Source organism: Trachypithecus francoisi, unplaced genomic scaffold (genome assembly GCF_009764315.1).
Source record: "Trachypithecus francoisi isolate TF-2019V2 unplaced genomic scaffold, Tfra_2.0 Lachesis_group8, whole genome shotgun sequence".
Taxonomy (NCBI): domain Eukaryota; kingdom Metazoa; phylum Chordata; class Mammalia; order Primates; family Cercopithecidae; genus Trachypithecus; species Trachypithecus francoisi.
Genome location: NW_022681473.1, coordinates 48,878,010 through 48,890,696, shown reverse-complemented (window position 1 = coordinate 48,890,696; position 12,687 = coordinate 48,878,010). Strand labels below are relative to the sequence as shown.

The following is a 12,687-nucleotide window of genomic DNA, read 5'->3' as shown; positions in this document are numbered from 1 at the left end:
GATCGACCGCTAGCAAGACTAATAAAGAAGAAAAGAGAGAAGAATCAAATAGACGCAATAAAAATGATAAAGGGGATATCACCACTGACCCCACAGAAATACAAACTACCATCAGAGAATCCCATAAAACACCTCTACGCAAATCAACTAGAAAATCTAGAGGAAATGGATAATTTTTTGGACACTTACACTCTTCCAAGACTAAACCAGGAAGAAGTTGAATCCCTGAATAGACCAATAGTAGGCTCTGAAATTGAGGCAATAATTAATAGCCTACCAACCAAAAAAAGTCCAGGACCAGATGGATTCACAGCTGAATTCTACCAGAGGTACAAAGAGGAGCTGGTACCATTCCTTCTGAAACTATTCCAATCAATAGAAAAAGAGGGAATCCTCCCTTACTCATTTTATGAGGCCAACATCATCCTGATACCAAAGCCTGGCAGAGACACAACAAAAAAAGAGAATTTTAGACCAATATCCCTGATGAACATCGATGCAAAAATCCTCAATAAAATACTGGCAAACCGGATCCAGCAGCACATCAAAAAGCTTATCCACCATGATCAAGTGGGCTTCATCCCTGGGATGCAAGGCTGGTTCAACATTCGCAAATCAATAAATGTAACCCAGCATATAAACAGAACCAAAGACAAGAACCACATGATTATCTCAATAGATGCAGAAAAGGCTTTTGACAAATATCAACAGCCCTTCATGCTAAAAAGGCTCAATAAATTTGGTATTGATGGAACGTACCTCAAAATAATAAGAGCTATTTATGACAAACCCACAGCCAATATCATACTGAATGGGCAAAAACTGGAAAAATTCCCTTTGAAAACTGGCACAAGACAGGGATGCCCTCTCTCACCACTCCTATTCAACATAGTGTTGGAAGTTCTGGCTAGGGCAATCAGGCAAGAGAAAGAAATCAAGGGTATCCAGTTAGGAAAACAAGAAGTCAAATTGTCCCTGTTTGCAGATGACATGATTGTATATCTAGAAAACCCCATTGTCTCAGCCCAAAATCTCCTTACGCTGATAAACAACTTCAGCAAAGTCTCAGGATACAAAATTAATGTGCAAAAATCACAAGCATTCTTATACACCAGTAACAGACAAGCAGAGAGCCAAATCAGGAATGAACTTCCATTCACAATTGCTTCAAAGAGAATAAAATACCTAGGAATCCAACTTACAAGGGATGTAAAGGACCTCTTCAAGGAGAACTACAAACCACTGCTCAGTGAAATAAAAGAGGACACAAACAAATGTCAGAACATACTATGCTCATGGATAGGAAGAATCAATATCGTGAAAATGGCCATACTGCCCAAGGTGATTTATAGATTCAATGCCATCCCCATCAAGCTACCAATCATTTTCTTCACAGAATTGGAAAAAACTGCTTTAAAGTTCATATGGAACCAAAAAAGAGCCCACATTGCCAAGACAATCCTAAGTCAAAAGAACAAAACTGGAGGCATCACGCTACCTGACTTCAAACTATACTACAAGGCTACAGTCACCAAAACAGCATGGTACTGGTACCAAAACAGAGATATAGACCAATGGAACAGAACAGAGTCCTCAGAAATAATACCACACATCTACAGCCATCTGATCTTTGACAAACCTGAGAGAAACAAGAAATGGGGAAACGATTCCCTATTTAATAAATGGTGCTGGGAAAATTGGCTAGCCATAAGTAGAAAGCTGAATCTGGATCCTTTCCTTACTCCTTATATGAAAATTAATTCAAGATGGATTAGAGACTTAAATGTTAGACCTAATACCATAAAAACCCTAGAAGAAAACCTAGGTAATACCATTCAGGACATAGGCATGGGCAAGGACTTCATGTCTAAAACACCAAAAGCAACGGCAACAAAAGCAAAAATTGACAAGTGGGATCTAATTAAACTAAAGAGCTTCTGCACAGCAAAAGAAACTACCATCAGAGTGAACAGGCAACCTACAGAATGGGAGAAAATTTTTGCAACCTACTCATCAGACAAAGGGCTAATATCCAGAACCTACAAAGAACTGAAACAAATTTACAAGAAAAAAACAAACAACCACTTCAAAAAGTGGGCAAAGGATATGAAGAGACATTTCTCAAAAGAAGACATTCATACCGCCAACAGACACATGAAAAAATGCTCATCATCACTGGCCATCAGAGAAATGCAAATCAAAACCACAATGAGATACCATCTCACACCAGTTAGAATGGCAATCATTAAAAAGTCAGGAAACAACAGGTGCTGGAGTGGATGTGGAGAAACAGGAACACTTTTACACTGTTGGTGGGATTGTAAACTAGTTCAACCATTATGGAAAACAGTATGGCAATTCCTCAAGGATCTAGAACTAAATGTACCATATGACCCAGCCATCCCACAACTGGGTATATACCCAAGGATTATAAATCATGGTGCTATAAAGACACATGCACACGTATGTTTATTGCGGCACTATTCACAATAGCAAAGACTTGGAATCAACCCAAATGTCCATCTGTGACAGACTGGATTAAGAAAATGTGGCACATATACACCATGGAATATTATGCAGCCATAAAAAAGGATGAGTTTGTGTCCTTTGTAGAGACATGGATGCAGCTAGAAACCATCATTCTTAGCAAACTATCACAAGAACAGAAAACCAAACACCACATGTTCTCACTCATAGGTGGGAACTGAACAATGAGATCACTTGGACTCGGGAAGGGGAACATCACACATCGGGGCCTATCATGGGGAGGGGGGAGGGGAGGGATTGCATTGGGAGTTATACCTGATATAAATGACGAATTGATGGGTGCTGACGAGTTGATGGGTGCAGCACACCAACATGGCACAAGTATACATATGTAACAAACCTGCACGTTATGCACATGTACCCTAGAACTTAAATTATAATAAAAAATAAAAATAAAAGAAAAAAAAAAGAATATGTGCAGTTAAGAATGATATATAAACACAGATCAGCTAGAAAATAATACAAATGTTGAATATTTAGAAAATAATGACAAAGTTCTTTTTTTTTTTTTTTTTTTTTTTTTTTTTTTTTTGAGGCGGAGTCTCGCTCTGTCGCCCGGACTGGAGTGCAGTGGCCGGATCTCAGCTCACTGCAAGCTCCGCCTCCTGGGTTTCCGCCATTCTCCTGCCTCAGCCTCCCAAGTAGCTGGGACTACAGGCGCCCGCCACCTCGCCCGGCTAGTTTTTGTATTTTTAGTAGAGACGGGGTTTCACCGTATTAGCCAGGATGGTCTCGATCTCCTGACCTCGTGATCCGCCCGTCTCGGCCTCCCAAAGTGCTGGGATTACAGGCTTGAGCCACCGCGCCCGGCCGAAAATAATGACAAAGTTCTAAAAGCACAAACTTATTGGATGAATAAAGCTATTTCTAGAAATATATTCATAGCCAAAAGTACCATTATCATTAAATAAAAATTTGTTAAGTATTCAAGTTAAAAGATATCAAAAAACAAACAAAAGAAAAAGCATAAGAATAATAGGAAAGGAGAGACAATAAGGGTAAAAGCAAAATGAATTAATTGGCATATTGAAAAGCAGCAGAATTGACAAATCCAAAAACTGGATTACTGGGGGAGGTGGAGCAATAAATAGAAAAACCACTAGCAAGTAAAATTGAAAAACAAAAAAGAGAAAACAAATATGCAAAATTAAAAGTGGGATCTATAACAGCAAATAAATGGAAGAACTAAAAATAAGATGTGTATATCAAGTCAATGAGATTTGAAAATCTCATGAGATATACAATTCTCTAAGAATTTCTTCTCATTAAAAATATTTAGGAAAAATATTTTATGGCAAAACTGACTTAAAAGAGAAGTAGAAAATGTTAAAAAAAAATTTCCAAAGAAAATTTTAGGCTTAGATATTTTATGAGAATATTTTTCAGAATTTCAAGGAATAAGTAGCTCATGTTATTTATTCAATATTTTACATAACCAAGAAAAAGAGTAAAAGTTTTTCAGTTCAACTATGAACATTGGTACTAAAAAATTAACAAAAGTAATATAAACATGGAAAACTCTAATCAATTTATAATTACAGTTGTAAAAATAACTGTAACAACTATAATATGAGCAAATAAAATGACGCAGTACATTTAAACAAGACTATACCATGACTCATCAGGGTTTATTTCAATGACAAATTTGAAAAACAAAACCTAATAAGATATTCCATGAAATAAAATGCAAGTTATCATAAAAGACCAAACTCCTAGTAGACTAGAAGGATATCTTCAAATGAATATTTTAAATCAATAGTCAATAGAATGCTTAATATGAAATATTAAAAACAACTCCATAAATTAAAAACTACACTGAAATATCTGCTATTACCTCTCTATTACTTAATATTATTCTTGGCATTCAAGGCAATGAACGTATGAAGGGTGGGTGGGAGTGGGTAGCAAAGAGACATATAACTATCAAAAAGGAGGAGAAAACATATCTACTGAAATATGACTACAGCTAAAAGTTCAATAGAGGGAAGTTACAAAATTAAACAGCAAAATTCAATAGTATCCCTAAATATAACAAAAGGAAAATAGAATGAAAAACATCTCATTCACAAGACTAAGCAAAAATATTAAATATTATTAAGAAAACATCAAAGGAAATGTGTAGAATCTGTATTTTAAAGACAAAATATTATTGAGAGACATAAAATAACTGAATAAATGACTTTGAATGCAGCAATTCAATAGTATAAAGATGTCAGTTCATCCTACCATTTCAAATAAATGTAATATAATCTTTTAAAAAATACAAGACACATGCACACGTATGTTTATTGCGGCACTATTCACAATAGCAAAGACTTGGTATCAACCCAAATGTCCATCTGTGACAGACTGGATTAAGAAAATGTGGCACATATACACCATGGAATACTATGCAGCCATAAAAAAGGATGAGTTTGCGTCCTTTGTAGGGACATGGATGCAGCTGGAATCCATCATTCTTAGCAAACTATCACAAGAAGAGAAAACCAAACACCGCATGTTCTCACTCATAGGTGGGAACTGAACAATGAGATCACTTGGACTCGGGAAGGGGAACATCACACACTGGGGCCTATCATGGGGAGGGGGGAGGAGGGAGGGATTGCATTGGGGAGTTATACATGATATAAACGTCATGCACATGTACCCTAGAACTTAAAGTATAATAAAAAAAAAAAAAGAAAAAAAAAAAAAAAAAAAAAAAAAAAAAAAAAAAAAAAAAAATCACTTTGGAATTTTAATTAACAACTTGATAAAATAAACTAAAGATAAACTTTAAAGAAGTATGGAAGCACCTTAAAGAAAAATTATGAGTGTAGTCTTGCAATACTTGCTTTTGAAGGATACTAAAGTTACAGTGATTAATATAACATAGTACTAATAAAAGTTTAGATGGAAAAATCAATGGAATAGAACCAAAATCTGATAAATGGTTCCAAATATGTAATCAGAGTGTAATAAAAGATGTTATTTCAAGCCAGAGGAGGTAAGATAGATTATTTAATAAACAGTACAGATATTTGGTTAACTACTTGAGAATAAAATTAAGTTATATTTCTAGTTGACATTATTCATCAAAACATATTTAAGATGTATTATATAGTTAAGTGTTTAAAAATATAGCCAACTAATTGGATGAAAATATAGCAGAATATTGTTCAATTTCAGGATGAGGAAGCCTTTCTAAACAAACCCCCTATAGAAAAAAGCATTAAAAAAGGGATGGAAAGACTGACAACAAAACCAGAAAATAAAACAAATGACAAAATGCAACATATATCACAAATAAAGTTTAATACTATTAAAACATATATTAAGAGTTCTTAGAAAATATTGAGAACTGGACAAGTTTTTTAAAGGAAAAATGGGCAACCAACATAAATATGCAGTTCACAAAGGAAGAGATATTCAATTGCAAATAAAGGAAGATAAAACACCTCATTCTCACTAATAGTTAAAAAAAACTCACTAAAACAACAATGATATGTTTTTCCCTTATAAAAATGGCAAGAAAATTTAAATTAATAATACTTGTTATTCAGGGAAAGAGAATAAAAACGCAGATACTACTGGTGAGAGCACGAAATACTATACTCTTCCTGAAGGGTAACTGGCAATATGAATCAAAAGTCTTTTTAAAAAGAAGTTAGGAAAAGAAGTCAAATTGTCCCTGTTTGCAGATGACATGATTGTATATTTAGAAAACCCCATCATCTCAGCCCAAAATCTCCTTAAGCTGATAAGCAACTTCAGCAAAGTCTCAGGATGCAAAACCAATGTGCAAAAATCACAAGCATTCTTATACACCAGTAATAGAAAAACAGACAGCCAAATCATGAATGAACTCCCATTCACAATAGCTTCAAAGAGAATAAAATACCTAGGAATCCAACTTACAAGGGATGTAAAGGACCTCTTCAAGGAGAACTACAAACCACTGCTCAGTGAAATAAAAGAGGATACAAACAAATGGAAGAACATACCATGCTCATGGGTAGGAAGAATCAATATTGTGAAAATAGCCAAACTGCCCAAGGTAATTTATAGATTCAATGCCATCCCCATCAAGCTACCAATCATTTTCTTCACAGAATTGGAAAAAACTGCTTTAAAGTTCATATGGAACCAAAAAAGAGCCCGCATTGCCAAGACAATCCTAAGTCAAAAGAACAAAGCTGGAGGCATCACGCTACCTGACTTCAAACTATATTACTAGGCTACAGTAACCAAAACAGCATGGTACTGGTACCAAAACAGATATAGATGAATGGAACAGAACAGAGCCCTCAGAAATAATACCACACATCTACAGCCATCTGATCTCTGACAAACCTGAGAAAAACAAGAAATGGGGAAAGGATTCCCTATTTAATAAATGGTGCTGGGAAAATTGGCTAGCCATAAGTAGAAAGCTGAAACTGGATCCTTTCCTTACTCCTTATATGAAAATTAATTCAAGATGGATTAGAGACTTAAATGTTAGACCCAATATCATAAAAACCCTAGAAGAAAACCTAGGTAATACCATTCAGGACATAGGCATGGGCAAGGACTTCATGTCTAAAACACCAAAAGCAACGGCAACAAAAGCCAAAATTGACAAATGGGTTCTAATTAAACTAAAGAGCTTCTGCACAGCAAAAGAAACTACCATCAGAGTGAATAGGCAACCTACAGAATGGGAGAAAATTTTGCAACCTACTCATCAGACAAAGGGCTAATATCCAGAACCTACAAAGAACTCAAACAAATTTACAAGAAAAAAACAAACAACCACTTCAAAAAGTGGGCAAAGCATATGAACAGACATTTCTCAAAAGAAGATATTCATACAGTCAACAGACACATGAAAAAAATGCTCATCATCACTGGCCATCAGAGAAATGCAAATCAAAACCACAATGAGATACCATCTCACACCAGTTAGAATGGCAATCATTAAAAAGTCAGGAAACAACAGGTGCTGGAGAGGATGTGGAGAAACAGGAACACTTTTACACTGTTGGTGGGATTGTAAACTAGTTCAACCATTGTGAAAAACGATATGGCAATTCCTGAAGGATCTAGAACTAAATGTACCATATGACCCAGCCATCCCATTACTGGGTATATACCCAAAGGATTATAAATCATGGTGCTATAAAGACACATGCACACGTATGTTTACTGCGGCACTATTCACAACAGTAAAGACTTGGAACCAGCCCAAATGTCCGTCAGTGACAGACTGGATTAAGAAAATGTGGCACATATACACCATGGAATACTATGCAGCCACAAAAAAGGATGAGTTCTTATCCTTTGTAGGGACATGGATGCAGCTGGAAAGCATAATTTTCAGCAAACTATCGCAAGAACAGAAAACCAAACACCACATGTTCTCACTCATAGGTGGGAATTGAACAATGAGATCACTTGGACATGGGAAGGGAAACATCACACACCAGGGCCTATTGTGGGGAGGGAGGAGGAGGGAGGGATGGCATTGGGAGTTACACCTGATGTAAATGACGAATTGATGGGTGCTGACGAGTTGATGGGTACAGCACACCAACATGGCACATGTATACATATGTAACAAACCTGCACATTGTGCACATGTACCCTAGAACTTAAAGTATTAAAAAATAAAAAAAGAACAAACTCTTTGACCCAGGAATTTCACTTTTAAGAATATAACCTAAATAACCACTAATAAGTTCGTAAGTCTTAATAAAAATGTTACCTGTTTTCAAGATACGTGCTCTTTGTACCAACAAACAATAAAAACAAATGTTGAAGAAAAGGCCCAGTTACATTATGGAAACCTCACTTCATGCAATACTTTCTGCCAACAAAAATAATATTTTAGAAGATAACTCAATCTCAGGAAAATTCATAATATATCATTAAGTGGGGAAAATAGATTACAAAAAATTATAATGGATGATTCTAATTTTATGGGGAAAATTAACAGAAGTATGCATAATTTAAAATGGAAAGAATACACAATAAGATACAGGTAGAATTAAAAGACAGTTTCACTACCTTTATGTTTTCTTCTATGTTTCTTACAAATAAATACATATGAATTTTGCAATCAGAAAAATATAAGAGCTATCAAAAATACATAATGCTTGAGATATAATATTAAATACATAACCCATGATTGTATGTATTCCTCAAAGACATAATTTAGGTCATTTTAAAATTTCAGGATAATGAGAAGTAATTTAGGTGGATAATAATTGGCCTGGTTTCCACCAGAATAAAAATGTATGTTGAGTTTTGGCAGTGGTTTATTCAAACTATTTAAATACTACTTTAACTGATTTTTTTCATTTTTAAATTAATTTTTATTGGTACATTTTCTGTAGAAGATATTAGTATGTATGAAGAGATTATAATGTAGAATAAAGATAAATTTAATAAGAATCTTATATTTTATGCCCATAAGAAACTCAGAATAACACAAATGAAAGTTCACATACCACAAAGAATCCAGAAAAAAAAGGTTAAAGATTTTGAAAAGATTAATTTTTCATGTGATTCACTTTTGTGATTTATACATTTCAAGTATCCAAGAGTAGTACATTTTTAAAATTTTGAATTCAAAATTAGAATTAAATATAAAGAAAGATGGAAAGTGGGGGAGAAAATATACCCTGAAGTACAATAACTCCATGTTGAATTATAACATAACAAAATGTTAGTTTTCACATTACTAACAGAAAGCAGGACCCTCATCATTCATGCTGGAAAAAGCCTGCCTTTGTACAAACCATTTCTGTTCTCACTGTTATAAAAAGGAATGACTTTGGAAAGGGAAGAAAACACAGAATGACGTGCAAAGTAGCAAACACCATGTTATTGCAGCTGGATAGAGAATATGTCACTAATGACTTTCTTTGTATCCATCAATAAGTTGAGTTTCTTTTTTTCCAAAACAGCAAATGGCCTTTATGAGTACAAAACAGAAGTAGGGGAACTCAAAATAATATCCAATTTCCACTGGTTGTGATATACAATTTTAGTTAATGCAATGATTTATTAATTATTTGCTGGGAAGAAAGATGACTTCCTTTTCTCTTCATTTGAGTTGAAAATGACATACCTGAAAACTAGGAAATTTTCTGTAGTAAATTCAAAATAACATTTACATTAGATAATTATTATCAAATTTTCATCTTAACTCAGATATTATCCACGACCAATAGGAAGATTCAACTAAAGTTGTTTGATAAATTCAGAAAACTAACGTAACTAAGTACCCAAATTGTTAGTGCCAGTCACAGTGATGACTGTCTGTAAGGATTGCCAGAGTTAATGAGTGATCACAAATTTCATTCACAATGAAAAAAATATATATATATATATACAGCACTTCTTCTCCATAAATGAATTAGCAAGAGTTTCGTTAGTAGGCAAAAAGTATAACTCTCGATTGATAAGGTAACTTACTATCTGAATGGATTGGGATAGTTCACTTCTTAACATGTCTAAGAATAATAACATCAATCACATATATTCAAAAGTAAAGATATTTATTCTCATCTGAGTCAGAGACCATGAAATGCTAAACCTAATGAAATTTGAGCTTAATCAACATAGGATCCTTTGTATATATTAATAATAACCACCAAACTTAAACTCATGAGTACTTTCTTAAGTGCCAGGTATTGTTCTAAGAACTATACATATATTAACTCTCTTAATTAGCCTATGAAGGAAGTACTTGTATTATCCTCATTTTAGAGATGAGGGTTATAAAACATGAAAAAGGCCGGGTGCAATGACTCACACCTAATCCCAGCAGTTTGGGAGGCCAAGACAGGCAGATCACGAGGTCAAGAGATCGAGAACATCCTGGTCAGCCTGGTGAAACCCCTCTCTACTAAAAATACAAAAATTAACTGGGCATGGTGGCACATGCCTGTAGTCCCAGCTACTCAGGGGCCTGAGGCAGGAGAATCACTTGAACCTGGGAGGCAGAGGTTGCAGTGAGTTGAGATCGCGCCACTGCACTCCAGCCTGGCAACAGAGTCTCCATCTCAAAAAAAAAAGAAAAGAAAGAAAAGAAAAAAAGGTTCAGTGGCTTGTCCAAAGTACTCATCCAGTGACAGAGCCAGGATTTGAACCAAGGTAAACAGGCTTCAGAATCCCCCAATAAACCATTATGTACAGCACATTCTAGAAACATTTTTAAAGGTGCTACAGGCAACCCATTTTGATTAGAAGAAATTCAAAATAATTTGGATTCATAAATTAAGCTATTATTATAATTTTAAGAGGAAAAACTAAGACTATCTTTAGCTTAATTTGCTCATCTTTTGACATAAGGTTTTTATACTTTTTTGTGAAGTAAATTAATGAGGCAGCATATCCCATAAGTTATATGTTTATAGACTAATACAAAAAGGGGAGAAATTTTTCAGTTTGTAAACATTGCAAGGAATAACAGCTCAGAAACGTATAATACACTTACCCTCTCATGAACAATCAAATGTTAGATGTAAGATTTAGTGTTATGGTACAGAAGATCAGCAAATGCATTGTTACACAAAATAACATCACTGCATTGACATGTTCAATATATTTTATGTTGTACCTTTAATTTCTCCAAGAAGTTCACTGGTATTTAGTCTTTCCATTTTTTCCTTCCAATCTTTTGAAAGTAGTTTTTCCATGCAGGAGGAATCTATTAAAATACAAAAGTAAGGATTAAAAATATATATTTATTACAAATTCAGAAAGTCAGTTTATGGGGAAATTTTCATTTAAGAATGCACAAAGCTGTTTTTTGTTGCTGTAGCTTGAACCCCAGGATACAGAAAATTACATTATTCTATAATATGTATTATAAAATACCACCATAAAGTTTATTTTCACCAGATAATTATTTAAACTATCATCTAGGAGAGAAAAGATAATGTTCAATAATCTATTTTAGTATTATAATTCGATTAATATTCAATTCACATTTGTCATTTCTTAGATTGATAGTACAGAAAAGAGGGCTCTTTCCTATGAGTTTAACATTAGATACTCCTTTTAATCCAGGCAATTTTTTTTAAGTCCAAGCAAAATGTATGTGCTGTGCAAGAAACAATAACAGATATTCAGGAGAGAAGAGGCCAATCTGAAACCACTTAGTTCTTAAAAAATAAATCTAACTTTTGTAAAATATCCAATGAGAGCAAAACAAGAAGAAAATGAAATTAAGATGTTCTCTGACCCCTAGTAATAAAAACTGCTAAAACGTTTCTCTTATGTAAAAACCAATACATATTTGTATTAAATAAATACCTGTATAAATACCATTTATTATTTGCCCTACTGTATTTCTAAATAGCTTACTAGAATACAGGGAGTAATTACACTTGTTTTTATCAAGATTCATAAAGATTACAGAAATCCAAACTTTAGAAGGTTCTGATAATTATCAAATTTTTCTCAATGAGTTATTTCTGCTCTCTATGCAAATGGATTTGCAACTGGTGCTACTGCTTACAACTATTTGTATCTTTTAAGCCTCAAATCTTAACAAATAGATCATGTTTCCAAGAGAATGCAGATTTAAATACTAAATCCTTAGTGCAAAGCATACTCCCATAAAACTTGAACATTCCAAGTGTCAAAATTCTGATAACTTCCTTTTAAAATTATATTTAAAACATTTACTCCAATTCTAAATGCCTTTTCTCTCTCATATCAGCACCTATCTCTTTAGTATTTTCCCTTTCTTTTTTTTTTCTCCAGCTTCTAAATCCTCCTTGAATTTTTCAGAATGACAGTAAGGTCAAGATGGATCTAAGCGGCCTTAGAAGCTAGATAAGCTTCAGAAAAAGACAGTGAGCCCTGGCTGAGATGAGAAGACCACTGCATGGTTAGAAAGTATTGGTGAAAAAACAATTAACATTTGTCTGTGACACGATCAATCAATCAAGGAAGGGATAGAATCCAGATCAGCGTGTTGTGAAAATGGCTGATGAAGAACAACCATCCGAAATGGCTATCACAGAGCTAAAAGTTCTTTCTAAATAGAAGTCAGCTTAATTTTATTAATGAAAGCTCCTTGCCCATTCCCTTACTTCTTCCCTCCCCTTTTCCTTCCTTCCTACCTTCCTTCTTTCTTTATTCCATTATTTCCTATTATTTTCT

The 12,687-nt window shown here is 34.2% G+C and overlaps 1 protein-coding gene across 31 annotated transcripts in view; it reads right to left on the bottom strand.

Moving 5' to 3' along the window:
* SOX6 (SRY-box transcription factor 6) overlaps positions 1-12,687 on the bottom strand; it is a 692,888-nt gene that overhangs the window by 269,539 nt on the left and 410,662 nt on the right. For 29 of the 31 annotated variants that reach the window (XM_033206912.1, XM_033206899.1, XM_033206900.1 and 26 more), the window contains one exon: positions 11,135-11,224. The exons of the other annotated variants lie outside the window; for them this stretch is intronic. In XM_033206912.1, the coding sequence (XP_033062803.1) occupies positions 11,135-11,224 (90 nt within the window). The remainder of the gene's footprint in view (positions 1-11,134; positions 11,225-12,687) is intronic. 31 annotated transcript variants of the gene reach the window in all.